General features: G+C 54.0%; 2 protein-coding genes and 1 non-coding gene across 5 annotated transcripts in view; 2 read left to right on the top strand and 1 right to left on the bottom strand.

The window, feature by feature from the left end:
- The window catches only part of LOC119822487 (H-2 class I histocompatibility antigen, L-D alpha chain-like), a 741986-nt gene that overhangs the window by 109155 nt on the left and 614403 nt on the right, over window positions 1–18428 (bottom strand). The window lies entirely within an intron of this gene.
- Window positions 91–16436, top strand: Prrc2a (proline rich coiled-coil 2A). Of its 3 annotated transcripts, none has more exons than XM_038341790.1 (31): window positions 92–255; window positions 2074–2248; window positions 2741–2918; window positions 3211–3310; window positions 3394–3466; window positions 3776–3919; window positions 4079–4230; window positions 4743–4822; window positions 4979–5121; window positions 5388–5478; window positions 5571–5781; window positions 6091–6565; window positions 7114–7304; window positions 7468–7771; window positions 8099–8309; window positions 8454–10307; window positions 10647–10915; window positions 11118–11248; window positions 11470–11599; window positions 11689–11774; window positions 11926–12159; window positions 12274–12414; window positions 12532–12603; window positions 13084–13251; window positions 14607–14689; window positions 14817–15027; window positions 15153–15251; window positions 15346–15558; window positions 15748–15842; window positions 15935–16025; window positions 16124–16436. In XM_038341790.1, exons 2-31 carry the CDS (start codon window positions 2137–2139, stop codon window positions 16262–16264), a joined length of 6483 nt encoding a protein of 2160 aa, XP_038197718.1. In that variant the 5' UTR covers window positions 92–255; window positions 2074–2136; the 3' UTR covers window positions 16265–16436. The 3 variants fall into 3 exon arrangements, with proteins under 3 accessions (XP_038197719.1, XP_038197718.1, XP_038197717.1); XM_038341789.2 differs by lacking the exon at window positions 92–255 and adding an exon at window positions 616–1069; XM_038341791.1 differs by lacking the exon at window positions 13084–13251 and having other exon boundaries at window positions 91–255.
- Window positions 2413–2544, top strand: LOC119824115. Its single transcript, XR_005287049.1, has one exon. It is a non-coding gene; the product is annotated as a small nucleolar RNA SNORA38 (small nucleolar RNA).

The raw sequence follows: 18428 nt of genomic DNA, 5'->3' as shown, positions 1-18428 counted from the left end.
GTCGGGGAGACAGGGGCCCGCCCTCTATGCAAATAAGGGGGCGTGACCAGCCGCGGAGGGAGGCGGGAGGCGGGGGTGCTCCCGGGGGCGGCGGTTGCCCGGATGGGCCGTTAGTCGGAGCCCAGCCGCGGAGTGAGCGAGGGAGACGGGAGGAGCCGAGCGCGGCGCCATCCGCCGCCATCCGCCCCCGCCCCGCCGCCATCCGCGCCGGGGAGCCTCTGAGCCCGGGTTCCGGACCCCCGCGCACCCGGCCAGGTGAGTCTGGGCGAGCCGGGCGCTGACGCCCTTTCCGGCGCGGGGCGGCGGCGGCGGCGGCGGCGGCGGGCCGGGGGAGAAGCTGCCATCAGCCGCCGCCATCTTGTCCTCCTGCCGCCGGCCCGCCCCTCCCCCTCGGCCTGCGCCGGCCGCTCCCAGGCCGCCGTGGAGGGACCGGGGGCTGACGGCGGCGCGGCCGCCGCGTCCCGGGTGCACGACCCGCTGCGGGCCGCAGTGCCCGCCCGGCGCCCCGGGTCCCCCGGCCCACCCGGGGCCCATCCGGGGCCCCTCGGCCGCCTTGGAGGGTCTCTCCGCGCTGCCGCCCGGCCCGGCGTCATGGCTCCCGTCCTTCTGCGTCTCGGGCCGAGTCACCCCGGTTCCGGAGCCCTGCTTTCGTCCAGCATCTCTGCCTCTCCGCGTTCCCCGAGTCTCTGCTCTCCATTTTTCCTGCTAGCCGGGTCTCCTCCGCTCACCCCCTTTATTCCCGGCTGTCTTGAGGCTGCCCCCCTTCTCAGCCATTCTTGCACCCATATATTTCCCTCCTTGCTTTCTCGCTGATTCTCTCTTATTCGTTTAAATTCGTCTGCTCTGCGGTTTTTCTGCTCCCCGTTTTTCACCGTAGATGTCAGATTGGTTTCCTTCTGTGCCTGTGTCTCGGGCTTACGGTAAAGTTCTTTCCCCGGTTTGGGCTTTGATCCTGTGCCTGCCTGCTTTCTTCCTACCTTCCATCTCTCCTCCACACCGTTCCCACCCAGAAATGACTGCCTGGTCGCTCTAGAATGGACCGAGATGGAGCGTTTGGCCTGCCTGGGGAGTAAGGGTTATTAAAAAAAAGAACTGACTGCCTGTGGGAGATTTCATGAGGATAGAAAATGAAGTTGGTTCTGGTTTGGGCTCTCTGGGCGCATGGTTACAGGATGTTTTCAGATTAGCTGCATAATGCTTTGTTTTTCCTCGGTTTTACATAGAATACACCGGCGTCCGCTAGTGTTTTTTTCTGCGAGCAGCATTGTTTCCAAGACCCAAGATGGGGGCAAGTTAAGGAATGATAGATGGAGTATTCTGCTTACAGTGGGTTTTGTTCAGCCTGGCAGTGTGAGGAGCCCCTGTTGTTTAGTAAGGCTTATTCTGGCACCAATTCCCAGACTGGCATAGCAAGCTCATAAAAATCCTTAACCTCCCAGCATACCTTCCTTCAAACCTCCCCAGATGGGACTTAAGGCTGCTGGGAATGGAACCTGGGACACAGGGCCCTGGGGCATGATTAGGGAGCTGGTGTCTAATAGGTTGGCAATCCTAAGTTCTCTTACACGCTCAATGGAATTGTGTGCCTCATTCTGGTTTTCTCTGGGGCTTGGACTTGGTTGTCCAATTTTATCATGTATCTGATTATTGGAGAAGTGGAAGACAATTGCTTTTCGGATAGCAAGAGAGGCAGCTGTCATTTCTGTTTTGTTTTTCGAGACAAGGTTTCTCTGTAGCTTTGGAGCCTGACCTGGAACTCCCTCTGTAGACCAGGCTGGCCTCGAACTCACAGAGATCCACCTCCCAAGTGCTGGGATTAAAGGTGTGTGCCACCATTGCCCAGCTGCTGCTGCCATGTATAAAGGGGCCCAAAGGGTAGCGCCTTTATATCAGGAGGATGCTATTGTTTTCTTTGTCAGGATGTGTCAGGAGAAAGGAGGACTAGCTATGGAGGCTGAGTGGGTTGTGGTCACTTAAGAGACTGTAGTAGTTTACTCCAGCTAGAGAGTGAAGAGAGCTTCTAGACTTGTTTGTGAGGGGCAGAATCTGAGCTGCCTACTGTCTGACCCACAGGCACCGGCTCGTTTTGGGGGAGGTGCCTGCAGGACCCGACGTACTCAATGAGCTTCCAGCGCAATGTCCGATCGCTCGGGGCCGACTGCCAAGGGGAAGGATGGAAAGAAGTATTCCTCGCTCAACCTGTTTGATACGTATAAGGGCAAGTCCTTAGAGATCCAGAAACCCGCCGGTGAGGGTCCTGCAAAGATATTGTTAGTGTTTGAAGGCTGAGCATGTGTTGGATGTAGACTCCTTGAACAAAAGCATCAAACAGACCAGGGGAACACTGAAGAGCTCCCGGTCTCATCTTCAGTGTTGGGTGGGGGTACTGGGCTCTGGGTAAAACACCAGTCGTCCTCCCCACAAAGGCGTGTTTTTGGTTCCTTGTCCATGAACACGTAAGAGTCGGAGGCAAAGAAATGTGGATTTGCAGAGATCTGGGACCTGCTTGCTCCCCGCAGGCTCCGGATCAACTGTCCCACAGAGAAGCAGTGATTATAATGTATTCACCTTTGTCGGGAAAGCTTGGAGATTATTGAGTAGTGGAATGGCTTCTGAGAGAAATCTGTAGTGGAAAGGTAGTAGAATGAGAATGCTGAGGGTAGTCTAAGTGGGGTCTGAATGGGGACTGCTAGGTCTTCCCTGTGAGACATTGTTGACCCTTTCTCTACCTTTGCTTCAGTTGCCCCTCGACATGGCCTGCAGAGTCTCGGAAAAGTTGCCATTGCCCGGCGTATGCCACCCCCAGCCAACCTTCCAAGCCTGAAAGCCGAGAACAAAGGCAATGACCCCAATGTCTCACTAGTGCCGAAAGACGGAACAGGATGGGCAAGCAAACAGGATCAGTCCGACCCCAAGAGGTAGAGGCCTGGGGGACCTAGAATGATGAGTCTTTTAGCTTCGAACTTGAGAAAATATTAAAGCGCGGTCTGTTCCAGACAAATGAGAACCAGAGACAGAGAGAAGCGCATTTTGCACCTAGTCTGTTAGATGACAAAGGAGGTGTAGCCTTAAGCTCAGACAGACGGTGAGAGAGCAGGAAGTCTTAGTATTTGTGGACAGTAGGGTTAGCTCCAATTTTGCACCAGTGGGAGAGCGAAGGGAGAGGCACCTCACAGTCTGGATAACCTTTCCGTCCTGCCGTTCCCCCAGTTCCGATGCCTCAACCGCTCAGCCGCCGGAATCGCAGCCACTGCCGGCTTCACAGACGCCTGCCTCCAACCAGCCGAAACGACCCCCAACAGCCCCAGAGGTACCTGGAGAACTGGAGGGGTTGGAGGAAGAGTGATACTTACTCTTCCCTCCTCGTGACCATTATTACCTTTGCTTCTCCAGAACACGCCTTCGGTTCCAAGCGGGGTAAAGTCCTGGGCACAAGCCAGTGTCACCCATGGAGCACATGGGGATGGTGAGTTCAAGAGTGTTGGAGGTTGCCGGGAGGCAGAGGCAGGTGGATCTCTGTGAGTTCGAGGCCAGCCTGGTCTGCAAGAGCTAGTCCAGGACAGGCAACAAACCTACAGAGAAACCCTGTCTCGAAAACCCAAAAAGAAAGTGTGAGAGCACTGAGCACTGTCGCACGGGAGCCCTGCCTTCTGCATTCCGGCAGTACAGCCCCTGGGCCTTTGTCTAAATCTCATTCTCCCAGGACCTAGAGCCTTCCACTGTATGTGCATGCTCAGGAAGTCTGTCTGATTCATGCATGCCCTCATTTCAACAGGTGGAAGGGCATCAAGCCTACTGTCGCGATTCTCTCGAGAGGAATTTCCGACCCTGCAGGCGGCTGGCGACCAGGACAAGGCTGCCAAGGAAAGGGAGTCTGCCGAACAGTCGTCTGGGCCCGGACCAAGCCTCCGCCCCCAAAGTGAGTGGCCGCCTAGCATAGCCAGGCTAGTGTCTGGTCCATGGAGGAGCTAAACGTTGTATTACTAAAGTTCCTCCCCATCGATTTTAATGCATCCACTTGCCCCCAATCGGTAATAACTTATCTCTTCCCCCCCACTTTGCACTTTTCAAAATACAGATTCTACAACTTGGAGGGACGGAGGTGGGCGTGGCCCTGATGAACTGGAGGGCCCGGACTCCAAACTTCATCATGGTCATGATCCCCGGGGTGGACTGCAGCCTTCGGGTCCACCCCAGTTCCCTCCCTACCGCGGAATGATGCCGCCCTTTGTGAGTTTGGCTATCCAGTCTTGGAGTGGTTTCACTAAAAGCCAGAGGGTTAAATAAAGAGTCAAGATTTAGGCAGGGTATTGGTGGTTAACACCTTTAATCCTAGCACTTGAGAGGCAAAGGTAGGCAGATTGCTGTGAAGTTTAAGACCAGCTTGGTTTGTAGAGAGAGTTACAGGATAGCCAGGGCTACACAGAAACTGTCTGGTGGTGGGGAGTCAGGATGTAGTCTTTAGAAGGCAGAAAGTAAACCCCAGATTGGGGGGGTGGTGGTAGGGAGTGGTGTACACCTTTAAATCCAGCACTCCGGAGGAAGAGGATGGCAGAGCTCTGTGAGTTCAAAGCCAGCCTGGTCTACAGAGTGGGTTCTTGGATAGCCAGGCCTACACAGAGAAACCTTGTCTTGAAGGAGAAAAAAAAAGGACCCCAGTGAGATGGGGTTGGGAGGAGGATATGTTTAAAGGGCTGGCAGCTATCTATCTTCTTAGCAGCGATTGTTGGGCCCTTTTGCAGATGTATCCCCCATATCTCCCATTCCCTCCGCCCTACGGACCCCAGGGGCCTTACCGATACCCAACTCCAGATGGGCCTGGGTAAGCAATCAGATTCTGAGTTTGTTCCTGGGGACAGTGTTAATGAGCTGCTTGGGAAGAGGTGTTTGTGCCCAGGAGGTTCAGTGTGTATGCAGTTCTACCACACACTGTATTTAATATTGTCCCCCCCCCCTTTCTCTCTTCCCCCATGCACAGCCGTTTTCCCCGCGTGGCGGGCCCCCGGGGCTCAGGGCCGCCAATGCGCCTTGTAGAGCCTGTGGGTCGGCCTTCTATTCTTAAAGAGGATAATCTCAAAGAATTTGACCAGTTGGACCAGGAAAATGATGATGGTTGGGCAGGTAAATTTGGATATTTGCATCTTAAAAAGTAAAATCTGAAAAAGAAATGGCAGGTCGTCTGAGAGAGCGGCAGGCGTGAAAGGGATGCGCGGTAGACGCCAAATGCTGCCCAGCGCCGAGAGGAGCGGGGCGCGAGGGTGCAGCTGAAGGCCGGCTGGGCGGGCGTGGTGTTGTAGTTGCAGACGATTGGTTTTGTTTGGGGAAAGCGTCTGAGGTTGGAGCCCAAACTGCTTGGCTCGCCAACTGTCGGCTTCCTTCCACCTCAGGGGCCCACGAGGAGGTCGACTACACCGAAAAGCTCAAGTTCAGCGACGAGGAAGACGGGCGAGACTCTGAGGAGGAGGGGGCTGAGTCCAAGTGAGTCAGGGCGCCAGAGGAGAGCAGGGGGCTTGTTTTCTGTTACGTAGACTCCTGGAGGGCTGAGTTTAAACACACTGGTTTATCAACAGCAAGGATTCCCAGTCAGCTGCTGCTGAGGAACCTGAAGCAGATGTCAAAAAGAGCACTTCCCCTGGCAGTGAGCCACCCCCTCCCAAGACGGCCTGGACAGAGAACTCAAGGCCCCCAGAACCGGAGCCCGCTCCTGCTACCCCAAAACCTCCCCCACCTCCACCTCACCGGGGACCTGTGGGGAACTGGGGCCCCCCTGGGGAATACCCAGTGAGTATCTACAGTGAGGGCTTGAGAGGGTCACTTGTGGGAGGCATCCGAGGAGTGGTGAATAAGCAGTAATAGCAAGAAGCGAGGGGGCTGTGCAGTCGCTCGGGAAAGCTTGGGAACGTTTGGTTCTGGGTGTGGGGTATGAGTTGGGATGCTGGGAAGGAAGGCCTGCGTGTTCAGGTCTCTAAAGGAACAGTGAGGATGAGGAGTTCGCCTCCACCCACAGAGACCTGTAACTTCATGGCCTGCTGCTTCCTGTTGGTCTTTGAAAGAGGGAGTAGAAGGTAGAATGAGTGACACCTGTTGCAGGACCGTGGGGGTCCTCCCTGCAAACCCCCAGCCCCTGAAGATGAGGATGAGGCGTGGCGGCAGCGACGGAAGCAGTCTTCCTCGGAGATCTCCCTGGCGGTGGAGCGGGCCCGGAGGCGGCGAGAAGAGGAGGAGCGCCGCATGCAGGAGGAGCGCCGGGCAGCCTGTGCCGAGAAGCTCAAGCGACTCGACGAAAAGTTTGGGGCGCCTGACAAGCGGCTCAAAGCAGAGCCTGCGGCCCCACCTGCCACCCTTCCTGCCCCAGCTCCACCACCTGCAGCCCCCAAAGAACTCGCTGCTCCTCCAGCTCTGCCGTCAGCACCAGCCCCAGCCCCAGAGAAAGAACCTGAAGAGCCAGCACAAGTCCCTCCTGTGCAGTCCACCCCCAGTCCAGGTGTGGCTCCAGCTCCCACTCTGGTGAGTGGTGGTGGCACTGCCAGTAGCACCAGCAGTGGCAGCTTCGAAGCCAGCTCAGGTATGCAGAAAGGAATAGGCTCTGCTAGGTGCTCGTCCTGTGAGGATACTGGGTAGTAAAGATGGTGTCATGGGAAGAGAGCTGTGGGTGGTAGGGAAAGAAGGGATTCTGTTTGGGATATCTGGGAGGAGGATCTAAAGCGTTTTTTGTGTTTTTTTTTTTTTTTTTTAAAGATTTATTTTTTTATTACGTATACAGTGTTCTGCCTGCACATTATAGATGGTTGTGAGCCACCATGTGGTTGCTGGGAATTGAACTCAGGACCTTTGGAAGAGCAGCCAGTGCTCTTAACCTCTAAGCCATCTCTCCAGCCCTCTAAAGCGACTTTGTAGCACCCAAAGTGGAGCAAAGCTCTCTGTGTTTTCTGGTTGTTTCACAGAAGTATTTGAAGCCTTGGAGTGTTGGAGTGTTTTCCCAGGTCTTAGACAGAATGGGCTTTAATATAGTTGGTATATGGTTGAAGTATATAGTTGGTATTTGGGGGTTGGAATTTCTGGGATATTTTTTAGCTGTTTTAATGAACCTACTCACTCTGTTCTTCAATGCAGTGGAACCCCAACTGCCTTCAAAAGAGGGCCCTGAACCACCAGAAGAGGTTCCTCCACCCACCACACCCCCAGTCCCAAAGATTGAACCCAAGGGTGATGGGGTCGGTCCTACTCGCCAGCCTCCCAGCCAGGGCTTGGGCTACCCAAAATACCAGAAGTCATTGCCACCTCGCTTCCAGCGGCAGCAACAGGTGAGGTCAAGTTCTTCCCTCTTGGGCTGTTGTTTGTTTCTCTCTGCCGTCTTCAGGATGTGTTCACCTTTTGACTGTGTTTCTGGTCCATCCACCCCGTGTTTGTCGTGCCCTTGCCTTTGGCTATTAACTGGTAACCTCTCTTCTGACTTGTTCTTGGCAGGAGCAGCTCCTGAAGCAGCAGCAGCAGCAGTGGCAGCAGCAGCAGCAGCAGCAGCAAGGCACTGCCCCTCCTGCCCCAGTGCCCCCGTCACCACCACAGCCTGTGACCCTGGGAGCTGTACCTGCCCCACAGGCACCACCCCCACCCCCCAAAGCCCTGTACCCAGGTGCTCTGGGCCGGCCCCCACCAATGCCTCCAATGAACTTTGATCCCCGCTGGATGATGATTCCTCCTTATGTGGACCCTCGACTTCTTCAGGGCCGGCCCCCTCTGGACTTCTACCCTCCTGGTGTACATCCCTCTGGTAAGGGTCTATTGGAGTGGTGGGGAGCTCCCTGTTCCAGGAGGAGACACTTCTCTGTAGGACAGATTGCTGTGATGGTGTCTCTGCTCAGTCCTTCTGAGGGTCTTGTGAGAATAAGCTTGGGGAAGAGGTAAACCAAGGTCCTTCATTGGGCATGGTTTTTGTGGGGCTTGATTGCTTCATAGGGGAGCTGAGTACTTGACTGTTTTCACAAGAAAAGAGAAAACCCAGACTTAGAGAACAGGAGGTGCAGGTGCTGCCCGCGTGCAAAGGGAAGATACTTGTTGGTGCGGAAGGCCTGACAGGGTAGTTTCTTTGTTTTTTTAGGTCTGGTTCCCCGGGAACGGTCAGACAGTGGGGGCTCAAGCTCAGAGCCATTTGAACGCCATGCACCCCCTCTATTACGGGAACGGGGCACCCCACCAGTAGACCCCAAGTTGGCCTGGGTAGGAGATGTCTTTACCACCACACCTACTGACCCTCGCCCTCTCACCTCACCTCTGCGCCAGGCAGCAGATGAGGACGACAAGAGTATAAGGTGAGTTGCTAGGGAAGGAGCTGCGGCCTGAGTGTGTGTCGTGGTTATCTGAGGAGACAGGGAGTCCAGGGGAAGGAGTGTCTGGGTCAGAATGCACTTAGTGTGTGCTCATCCTCATCCTGACAGACTTCTGTTTCTCCTCAGGAGCGAGACTCCTCCAGTACCTCCGCCCCCACCTTATCTGGCTAATTATCCCGGTTTTCCTGAGAACGGAGCCCCTGCGCCCCCAATCTCTCGCTTCCCTCTGGAGGAGCCAGCTCCTCCAGGACCCCGTCCACTACCCTGGGCCCCGGGCAATGATGAGGCTGCCAAGATACAAGCTCCACCCCCCAAGAAAGAACCCCCCAAGGAGGAATCGCCACAGGTGTCAGGACCAGAAGCAGGCAGAAAGCCTGCCCGTGGAGCTGGAGGTGGAGGCCAAGGACCACCACCACCACGCAGAGAAAATCGTACGGAGACTCGATGGGGCCCTCGCCCAGGCAGCTGTCGTCGTGGGATCCCTCCAGAGGAGCCAGGTGTCCCTCCTCGCCGAGCTGGGCCTATAAAGAAACCGCCACAACCTGTCAAAGTCGACGAACTGCCTCCTAAATCTCTAGAACAGGGGGATGAGACTCCCAAGGTTCCAAAGCCAGATCCACTCAAGACAGCTAAGGGGAAGATGGGCCCCAAGGAGACCCCACCGGGTGGGAACCTTTCTCCTGCTCCTAGGCTTCGGAGGGACTATTCCTATGAAAGACTAGGTCCTACGTCGTGCCGGGGTCGTGGCCGAGGCGAGTATTTTGCCAGAGGAAGGGGCTTTCGGGGGACCTATGGAGGCCGAGGTCGGGGAGCCCGAAGCCGAGAATTCCGAAGTTACCGGGAATTCCGAGGAGATGACGGGCGTGGCGGTGGTGCAGGGGGAGCAAACCACCCTTCTGCTCCCCGAGGCCGCACTGCCAGTGAGACGCGAAGTGAGGGTTCAGAGTATGAAGAAATACCCAAAAGACGCCGCCAGCGTGGTTCTGAAACAGGCAGTGAGACACATGAGAGTGACCTGGCCCCCTCTGACAAGGAAGCCCCCCCACCCAAGGAGGGAGTGCTTGCTCAGGTCCCCCTTGCCCCACCACCACCAGGAGCTCCCCCATCGCCAGCCCCAGCCCGATTCTCTACTGCCCGGGGTGGTCGTGTCTTCACTCCAAGAGGGGTGCCATCACGTCGTGGCCGAGGTGGGGGGCGGCCTCCTCCTCCTGTTTGCTCAGGCTGGAGCCCTCCAGCCAAGTCCATGGTTCCAAAGAAGCCTCCAACAGGTCCTTTGCCCCCAAGTAAGGACCCCTTGAAAGAGAAGCTGATTTCAGGACCCCTGTCCCCCATGTCTCGAGCCGGCAACATAGGTGTAGGCATGGAAGATGGGGAGCGACCCCGACGGAGGCGACATGGCAGGGCTCAGCAGCAGGACAAACCCCCTCGTTTCCGGAGGCTGAAACAAGAACGTGAAAATGCAGCCAGAGGAGCTGATGTCAAGCCCCCTTCCCTAACCCTTCCGAGCTCTACCCCTGGACCCGAGGAGACTCTGGCAACAGTCACTGTTCCTCCGCCCCCTCGCCGCACAGCTGCTAAATCTCCTGATCTGTCAAACCAGAACTCTGACCAAGCCAATGAGGAATGGGAGACTGCATCAGAGAGCAGCGACTTTGCCAGTGAGCGCCGGGGTGACAAGGAGACTCCCCCAGCAGCACTTGTGACCTCTAAAGCTGTGGGGACACCCGGGGGCAGTGCAGGTGGGTCTGGACCAGGCATTTCAACCATGTCTCGCGGAGAGCTGAGCCAGCGAGCCAAGGATTTGAGCAAGCGGAGCTTCTCAAGTCAGCGGCCAGGCATGGATCGTCAAAACCGGCGCCCAGGCCCTGGGGGCAAGACTGGCAGTGGTGGTGGCAGTAGTGGTGGTGGTTCAGGCCCTGGGGGACGGACTGGCCCAGGACGAGGGGATAAGAGGAGCTGGCCCTCTCCCAAGAACCGAAGGTGGGTAAGGGTAGATTGCTATCTCTGTTGTAGTTGCTGGTGAGGGGTGCCAGGTGAGGGTGGGTGCCAGGGAGTTGGGGACGTGTGGATATATCAGGCATCAAGAGGTGCCATAGTTCCTCCACCTTGCTAGGGGCAGTTAGTAAGCGGAAGAGTTGGCGGTACTCACACTTGTTTTCCCGCTCTTGGTTTTCTCAGTGCACCTCTGTAAACAAAACTTTGAAAGGGTTTTATCGGGAGATAGCAGGGTACCAGTGGAGAAGCTGGAAACAGATGCTTGACTTGTAGGAGAGAATAAGACTTTAGTGAGCCCTGGAGCTGATGCTCTGCTTTCTCCAGCCGGCCTCCCGAAGAGCGAGCCCCGGGGCTTCCTCTTCCTCCACCGCCCCCCAGCAGTTCTGCTGTCTTCCGCCTGGACCAAGTTATCCACAGCAACCCAGCTGGCATCCAACAGGCTCTGGCCCAACTTAGCAGCCGCCAAGGAAATGTAACTGCACCAGGGGGGCACCCAAGGCCTAAGCCTGGGCCTCCCCAAGCCTCTCAGGGCTCCTCCCCTCGGCCCCCAACCCGTTATGACCCCCCGAGGGCCAGCAACGTCATCAGTTCTGGTAAGCTGGGGGCAAGCAGGTGGGAATGACTCCATCCCCAAAGGTCAGGTGCTGGAGTGGGGAGCATAAGTTTGGCCTGGGGGCCCTGTTACTGGGTTCAGCGGTGAGCAGAGCCGGAAGGACTGGGAGGTGGAGTTGGGAGAGCAAGCTAGGGTCAGTGGTAGAATGAGGTAGATGCTGACAGTTTTCCCCTTTTCCCCAGACCCCCACTTCGAGGAGCCAGGGCCGATGGTGAGGGGGGTGGGCGGGACTCCCCGGGACTCTGCCGGGGTTAATCCCTTCCCCCCGAAACGGCGGGAGCGGCCTCCCCGAAAACCGGAGCTGCTGCAGGAGGTGAGGGATGGGGCTGGAGATTGGGTTTCATTGCACTCCCACTTTTGAAGGTTCTTGGTTGTGCTTTCTGTACACTTTCACCTTCTGTTGTTAAGCCCTCACCCCAGATTCTCGTTAACGATCACCACTTGTCTCCCATGCATCTGTCTCTCCTGTTGCTGCTGCTCCTCACTTGGCCCCAGTTTATTTGTGTTTTGCCCTTCTGGGTTTTCTCTCCTTAGGAATCCGTGCCAGCTTCTCATAGCTCTGGATTCTTAGGCTCTAAGCCTGAGGTCCCAGGCCCTCAGGGAGAGTCCAGAGATTCAGGCGCAGAGGCCCTGACTCCCCACATCTGGAATCGTTTACATAATGGTGGGTAAAGACTGGCATTGGGGGCAGGGGTGTGAGGTAGGCCTTAGAACTGTTTTCTCACGGCCTGCTTCCTGGTTGATGTTCTCCAGCCACAAGCCGAAAGAGTTACCAGCCTGGCTCCATGGAGCCCTGGATGGAGCCCCTGAGCCCCTTTGAGGATGTGGCAGGCACAGAGGTGAGTGGGTTAGGAGGTGACAGTGATTTTTGTTGAGTGTTGTTCATGTCTCCTCATCTGTCCTGAATCTCCTTTTCTCAGTGTGTTGATGTACATGCACGTGTTCGGCATTGGGTGTTTTCTGCTCTAACCTGACCTCTCCATTCCTTAGATGAGTCAGTCTGACAGTGGGGTGGACCTCAGTGGAGATTCTCAAGTGTCATCAGGTCCCTGTAGCCAGCGAAGTTCCCCTGATGGAGGACTTAAGGGGTCAGCAGAGGGACCCCCCAAGCGGCCTGGAGGACCCTCGCCCCTGAATACTGTCCCTGGTGAGGGTGCATCTGTCTCTGAACCCTCTGAACCTCCTAGGAGACGGCCACCTGCTCCCCATGATGGGGACAGAAAGGTAAACTTACTTGGCCCTGTCTGTCTGTCAGCCTTTCTTTGTCAGTGTGTAGTGGGATTTCTTAGTTTTTTTCTCTGTCACCCACCAACTGTACTTTGTTGTTCCCCAATCTAGGAGCTGCCCCGGGAGCAGCCTCTGCCCCCTGGTCCCATAGGAACAGAACGATCGCAACGCACAGACCGAGGCCCAGAGCCAGGCCCCCTCCGGCCAGCCCACCGATCTGGCTCTCAAGTTGAGTTTGGCACTACCAACAAGGTCTGAATGGGCTGAACTTGGGCGTATCCTGGGTTGGGTATGGAGAGTGATGATAGGTGGGATGGGGGTTTGAATTGTGGGACTATCCTGTATCTTCCCCTCCCCCCCATGTTACAGGACTCAGACTTGTGCCTAGTGGTAGGAGACACTTTAAAAGGAGAGAAAGAGTTGGCGACATCAGTTACGGAGGTAGGTGGGCCGTGAGTAACGCTGATGAAGACACAGGAGTGATGATGAGCGTCTAGACCAGTGGTGTCCTCTGTCTCACTAGTGCTGTAGCCTCCCTTTAATGCAGCGCATGTGGCGCGGGCTTCCACAGAATGACATTATCTTGTTGATATTTAGTAACTAATTTTGCTATTGTTAAGAATTGTAATGTGGGGACTCAGGTTAAGGGCACTGGCTGTTCTTCAGAGGTCCTGAGTTTAATTCCCAGCAACCATATAACAGCTTACAGCTGTCTAGAATGAGATCTCTTCCGGGATGCAAGAATGCACCCAGACAACACACTGTATATGAAATAAATCTTAAAAGAATAGTAATGTAAATATCAGGTATGGAACCCCTGTGGAAGGGTCATTCAACCCTCAAAGGGATCACAACCCACAGGTTGAGGACTGCTGATCTAGAATGTCAGACTTCCTTGTTGACAAGGCTTTTTTTGGCCAGGCCATTCCCATATCCAGAGACTGGGAGCTGCTCCCCAGCGCTTCTCCTTCTACTGAGCCACAGGCCAAGAGCCTGGGTTCTGGGCACTGTGGTCCAGAGCCCAGCCCTTCAGGTCAGCGCCTATACACTGAGGTCTTCTATGGCAGCCCTGGACCTCCCAATTCCCAAGTAAGCACTGTTTTTCATCATTTGCCCCTCTCTTTCCCCAGTTGTTGATGTTTTCCATGTGCCTGCCATGTGCTGGGATTAAAGATGCGTCCTACCAGCATGCCCAGCAGATGTGTGTGCCTGTGCATGTGCTGCATCTGCCAGCAGAGGTCGGAGGACAACTTTGTGCGGTCCTCCCTCCACGGGGTCACCAGGGTCACCAGGGTCAGCAGCAGGTGCATTACCTGCCGAGCGGTGTCTCCTGCCCTGAAGTTGGTTAATTATAAAACATTTTGTTGCATGTTTTTCTTTTTCCTGAAGTGGGTAGGGTGGTTAAGGCTTTTGCTCAGGAATTTGTTTTTGTTTTTGTTTTTGATGGCATGTGTTAGATTTTCCATTGCTTTGGCAATACCTAAGACCTGTGGTTTTGAAGGTTCTTTGTGGTGGGAGGACCATGGTGGGACAGATCAGCTGTCTGCTGGAGAACTGACTCAGAGATTAAGAGCCTATTTGTTTCCCAGAGGTCCTGAGTTCAATTCCAGCAACCACCCAGTGGCTCACACCATCTATAATGAGATCTGGTACCCTCCCTGCGTGCAGACAGACATGCAGGCAACACTGGGAAGGGCAGAAGCAGGTAGATCTACAAGAGCAAGTTCCAGACCTGCCAGGGCTACATAGAGAAACCTTGTTTCGAAAAAAAGAGATTTTTGTTTTGCGTGCATTTGTCAGCACCATGTGTATACAGTGCTCACAGAGGCCAGAAAAAGACATTGATCCCCTTGGAACTGGAGTTACAGGTGGTTGTAAGCCGCCATGTGGGTGCTGAGGATAGACCAGATCTTCTGGAAGAGCAGCCAGTGTGGATAGATGACCACTGAGGCTTCTCCAGCCTTACGTGGGCTCTGGGTGTGCACATGACCGCAGGTGCCCATGGAGGCCACCGCTGTCTGATCTCCCTGGAGCTGGAGCTGGAGATGCTGTCGTGCCTGTTCTAGCAGCCGAGCCGTCTCTGCAGCCCCCACTCCTGCCCTCTTGTCATGTTGTGAGCCAGGGTCTGGCCTTGAGCCTGCTCTGTAGTACAAGACGGCCTTGAACTTTGCCATCAGCCTTCCTAGGAACTGAGACCCCACCAGGCTCCTCTATCCAGGCCCTTGGCCTGTAGGACGGTGCTGCCCACTTTCAGGTGGGAAGTGCGCTTTGTTTCTCAGTCCTGCTGACAACCAGGGTTACCTGCCACACTGCTAGAGCACAGACCTGGGGCTCAGGTGGCAGTGAAGCCCCCTCTCTGCCACTGTGCTGTGTGATCCAGCCCCAGGTTACCTTTTCTTGATCAAAGATAATGGAACTGCTTCTGCCTTGCTGTTCTCCATCAGGTCTCTGGGGGTGTCATCGACTCTCAGTTACATCCCAACAATGGAGGCTTCCGTCCTGGGACACCCTCGTTACACCAGTACAGGTAAAACTAGATTTCTACAGACCTCCGAAGGAAATAGAGATGGATTCCAGGGGTGAGGGTACCAAACAACTAAGGTTAAGGTATCACTCACTAAGAGAATAACATCTTCTCCCTAACTTCTTTTCAGGTCACAGCCCCTGTATCTACCCCCAGGTCCAGCCCCTCCCTCGGCACTGCTCTCTGGGGTAGCTCTCAAGGGCCAGTTTGTGGATTTCTCAGCACTGCAAACCACAGAGCTGGGGAAGTTGCCTGCTGGAGGAGTTCTCTACCCTCCACCTTCCTTCTTCTACTCTGCAGCTTTCTGCCCCAGCCCCTTGCCTGACCCACCCTTGCTTCAGGTATGAGGTGGGCGACTGCTAGGGCAGCAGAGAGGGTGCTGGTGGGGGGCTTGACCTGATCTGGATCAACTCATATAGTCCAGTTTACAACCTGGGGGTGACTTTCCCTCCCCGTCTCCCAACAGGTACGCCAGGACCTCCCATCCCCATCAGATTTCTATTCCACTCCTCTGCAGCCAGGTGGTCAGAGTGGCTTCCTTCCCTCAGGGGCCCCTGCTCAGCAGGTATCTGTCACCTCCACTCCTGTGCCTGTCTTAGTTTGAATTTTCCCACGGTGCCTTCCTGCTCTAATGGGCTCCCTGGGGTTTCTTGTTGCAGATGCTTCTGCCTGTGGTGGATTCACAGCTGCCAGTGGTGAACTTCGGCTCCCTGCCACCAGCGCCACCTCCTGCTCCACCCCCTCTTTCTCTGTTACCTGTGGGCCCTGCTCTGCAGCCCCCCAGCCTGACCGTGCGGCCCCCACCTGCTCCTGCTACTCGGGTGTTGCCTTCATCTGCCAGGCCCTTCCCCCCTAGCTTGGGGCGAGCAGAGGTGAGGTGTTGGGAATAGTGGCTGAGAAGTGAGGCAGCTGTTGGGTGGAAGGACTCAGTAGTCCACGTTAAGTGGATTTTGAAAGATGGCAAGGTGGAGAGATTGAGGGTCTGTCCCCCCAAAAAAGGAAGAAAAAGGGTGAATAGATCAGACTGGAGGTTCATAGGGTGAATCATCTTTTATCTTCAGCTGCACCCAGTAGAACTAAAGCCTTTCCAGGATTATCGCAAACTCAGCAGCAACCTTGGTGGTCCTGGGTCATCTCGGACTCCCCCAACTGGAAGGTAAATAGGAATATATAACTCTGCATCCTTAGGAGTTTTCTTTGAAACCAGGACAGGTCTTGGGCTTGCCTTGACCAAATTTCTTCCCTTAGGCCCTTCTCTGGTCTCAATTCCCGTCTCAAGGCCCCACCTTCCACCTACAGTGGAGTATTCCGAACTCAGCGCATTGACCTCTACCAGCAGGTGAAGGAGAAACCTTGTGACCCCAGCCTTAGCTCAGGTTCCCTTCTGAGCTGCTGAAGGATTGGTGACTTAACTCTTCCGCATGTGCCTATCCTCAGGCCTCCCCACCAGATGCCCTGCGCTGGATGCCGAAGCCTTGGGAACGGACAGGGCCACCTTCTCGAGAAGGGCCTCCCCGAAGAGCAGAGGAGCCTGGGTCCCGGGGAGACAAGGAGCCTGGATTGCCCCCACCCCGCTGAGGGAATTCCCCTTGACCCCAACCCCCGGGGCTTGTATATAGATTATAAATATATAAGGGGGAAGGGGTGGATGGGGAGGGGTTGTGGGTCTGGAGCCTCACTTCCCTTCTTCTCTTCCCCTGGTCCCCTGTCCCTGGGGCCGTTTGTTAAAAAAGAATAAAAGAATTTAAAAAAAAAAAAGGGGGGGAAGTCATTTGGGGGATTAACTGTAATGTACAGTGTGTTGCTTAATGATGTATGCAGTAGATTCAGTAAGAACTATATACTTCAGTTACCTGTTGGTTACTTCAAGGTTCCAGAATTACGAATTTTGGCTGGGCTCAAATAAGGAATTCTGCTCATACCAGTGGAGGTCAGTGCATACCTGTCTTAGGGTTTCTGTTGCTGTAACCATGTAATTTTTATAAAGGAAAGCATTTAATTGGGGCTGGCTTACAGGTTCAGAGGAGGTTTAGTCCACAATCAGCATGGCAGGAAAAATGGTGAGAGATGTTCTACATCTGGATCTGCATGCAGCAGGATGATAAAAGTATAGCAAGGAAATACTGGACCAAAGCAAGACAGAAAACCAGCTGTGCAGATGCCAGACATTACATCTCCATCTTATGTCAAAACCAGCTGTGCAGATGCCAGACATTACATCTCCATCTTATGTCAAAACGCACTTCAAATCTCCAACTTCTTTCAGCTTTGTTGACCGCAACACACTTCTTTCTCTTGAACTGCTATCATTCCTTGTTAACAGCTCTCCTCAGCTGGTATCCCATGGCTCTGGTGTCTCTGAAATATTGAGGTCTCCAACACAGTCCAGGCTCCACACAATGACCCCTCTGTCAAGCAGAGGTATCTCTGACACATACCTGGCTTTTAGCATGGAGTGAAAATCCATTAGCACATACTTTTTTAAAAAAATATTTATTATGTATACAATATTCTATCTGTGTATATGTCTGCAGGCCAGAAGAGGGCACCAGACCTCATTACAGATGGTTGTGAGCCACCATGTGGTTGCTGGGAATTGAACTCAGGACCTTTGGAAGAGCAGGCAATGTTCTTAACCACTGAGCCATCTCTCCAGCCCCTAGCACATACTTTTTTAAATAAATTTTTTTCATTGATATTTATTGAGCTCTACATTTCTTTCTGCTCCCCTCCCTGCCTCTCCCCTCCTGCCTTCAGTCCTCCTCCAGGGTCCCCATGTTCCCAGTTTACTCAGGAGATCTTGTCTTTTTCTACTTTCTTCTTCCAATGTAGCTTAAATCTATGTAAGTCTCTCTTAGTGTTCTCGTTGTCTAGGTTCTCTGAGATTCTGGTTTGTAGGCTGGTTATTTTGCTTAATGTTTTAAAACCACCTATGAGTGAGTACATGTGATAATTGTGTCTGGGTTACTTCACTCAAAATAATGTTTTCTAGCTCCATTTTCCTGAAAAATTTAAGCTGTCATTATTTTTTTCTGCTGTGTAGGACTCCATTGTGTAATTGTACCACATTTTCCTTATCCATTCTTCGGTCGAGGGGCACTTTGGTTTTTTCCAGGTTCTGGCTATGACAAAGCTGCTATGAACATAGTTGAGCACATGTCCTTGTGGCACGATTGAGCATCCTTTGGATATATACCCAAAAGTGGTATTCCTGGGTCTTGAGGAAGGTTGTTTCCTAATTTTCTGAGAAATAGCCACACTGACATCCAAAGGGGCTGTATCAGCTTGCATTCCCACCAGCAATGCAAAAGTGTTCCCTTTTCCCCACGACCTCTCCAGCATAAGTTGTCATCAGTGTTTTTGATCTTGGCCATTCTTACAGGTATAAGATGGAATCTCAGAATTGTTTTGATTTGCATTTCTCTGATGACTAAGGATGTTGGACATTTCCTTAAGTGTCTTTCAGCCATTTTAGATTCCTCTGTTTAGGTCTGTATTATGTGATCTTTCGTTGTCCCTTTTTTAAAGATTTATTTATTATGTATACAACATTCTGCCTCAATGTATGCCTGCCTGCCAGAGGAGGGCGCCAGATCTCAGTACAGATGGTTGTGAGCCACCATGTGGTTGCTGGGAAATGAACTCGGGACCTCTAGAAGAGCAGTCAGTGCTCTTAACCTCTGAGCCATCTCTCCAGCCCCCTGTTGTCCCATTTCTTGAGTTCTTTGTATATTTTGGCTAT

Source organism: Arvicola amphibius, chromosome 9 (assembly GCF_903992535.2).
Source record: "Arvicola amphibius chromosome 9, mArvAmp1.2, whole genome shotgun sequence".
Lineage (NCBI taxonomy): Eukaryota > Metazoa > Chordata > Mammalia > Rodentia > Cricetidae > Arvicola > Arvicola amphibius.
The sequence above is the reverse complement of the archived record's forward strand: the minus strand, read 5'-3'. Positions and strand labels throughout refer to the sequence as shown.

Bases quoted from the DNA above. Each gene is read 5' to 3' on its own strand.
- Prrc2a (XM_038341790.1), top strand. From the start codon at position 2,137: ATGTCCGATCGCTCGGGGCCGACTGCCAAGGGGAAGGATGGAAAGAAG. The intron at 7,305-7,467 runs GTGAGGTCAAGT...TGTTCTTGGCAG, and splicing joins GCTTCCAGCGGCAGCAACAG to GAGCAGCTCCTGAAGCAGCA. The intron at 11,775-11,925 runs GTGAGTGGGTTA...TCCATTCCTTAG, and splicing joins AGGATGTGGCAGGCACAGAG to ATGAGTCAGTCTGACAGTGG.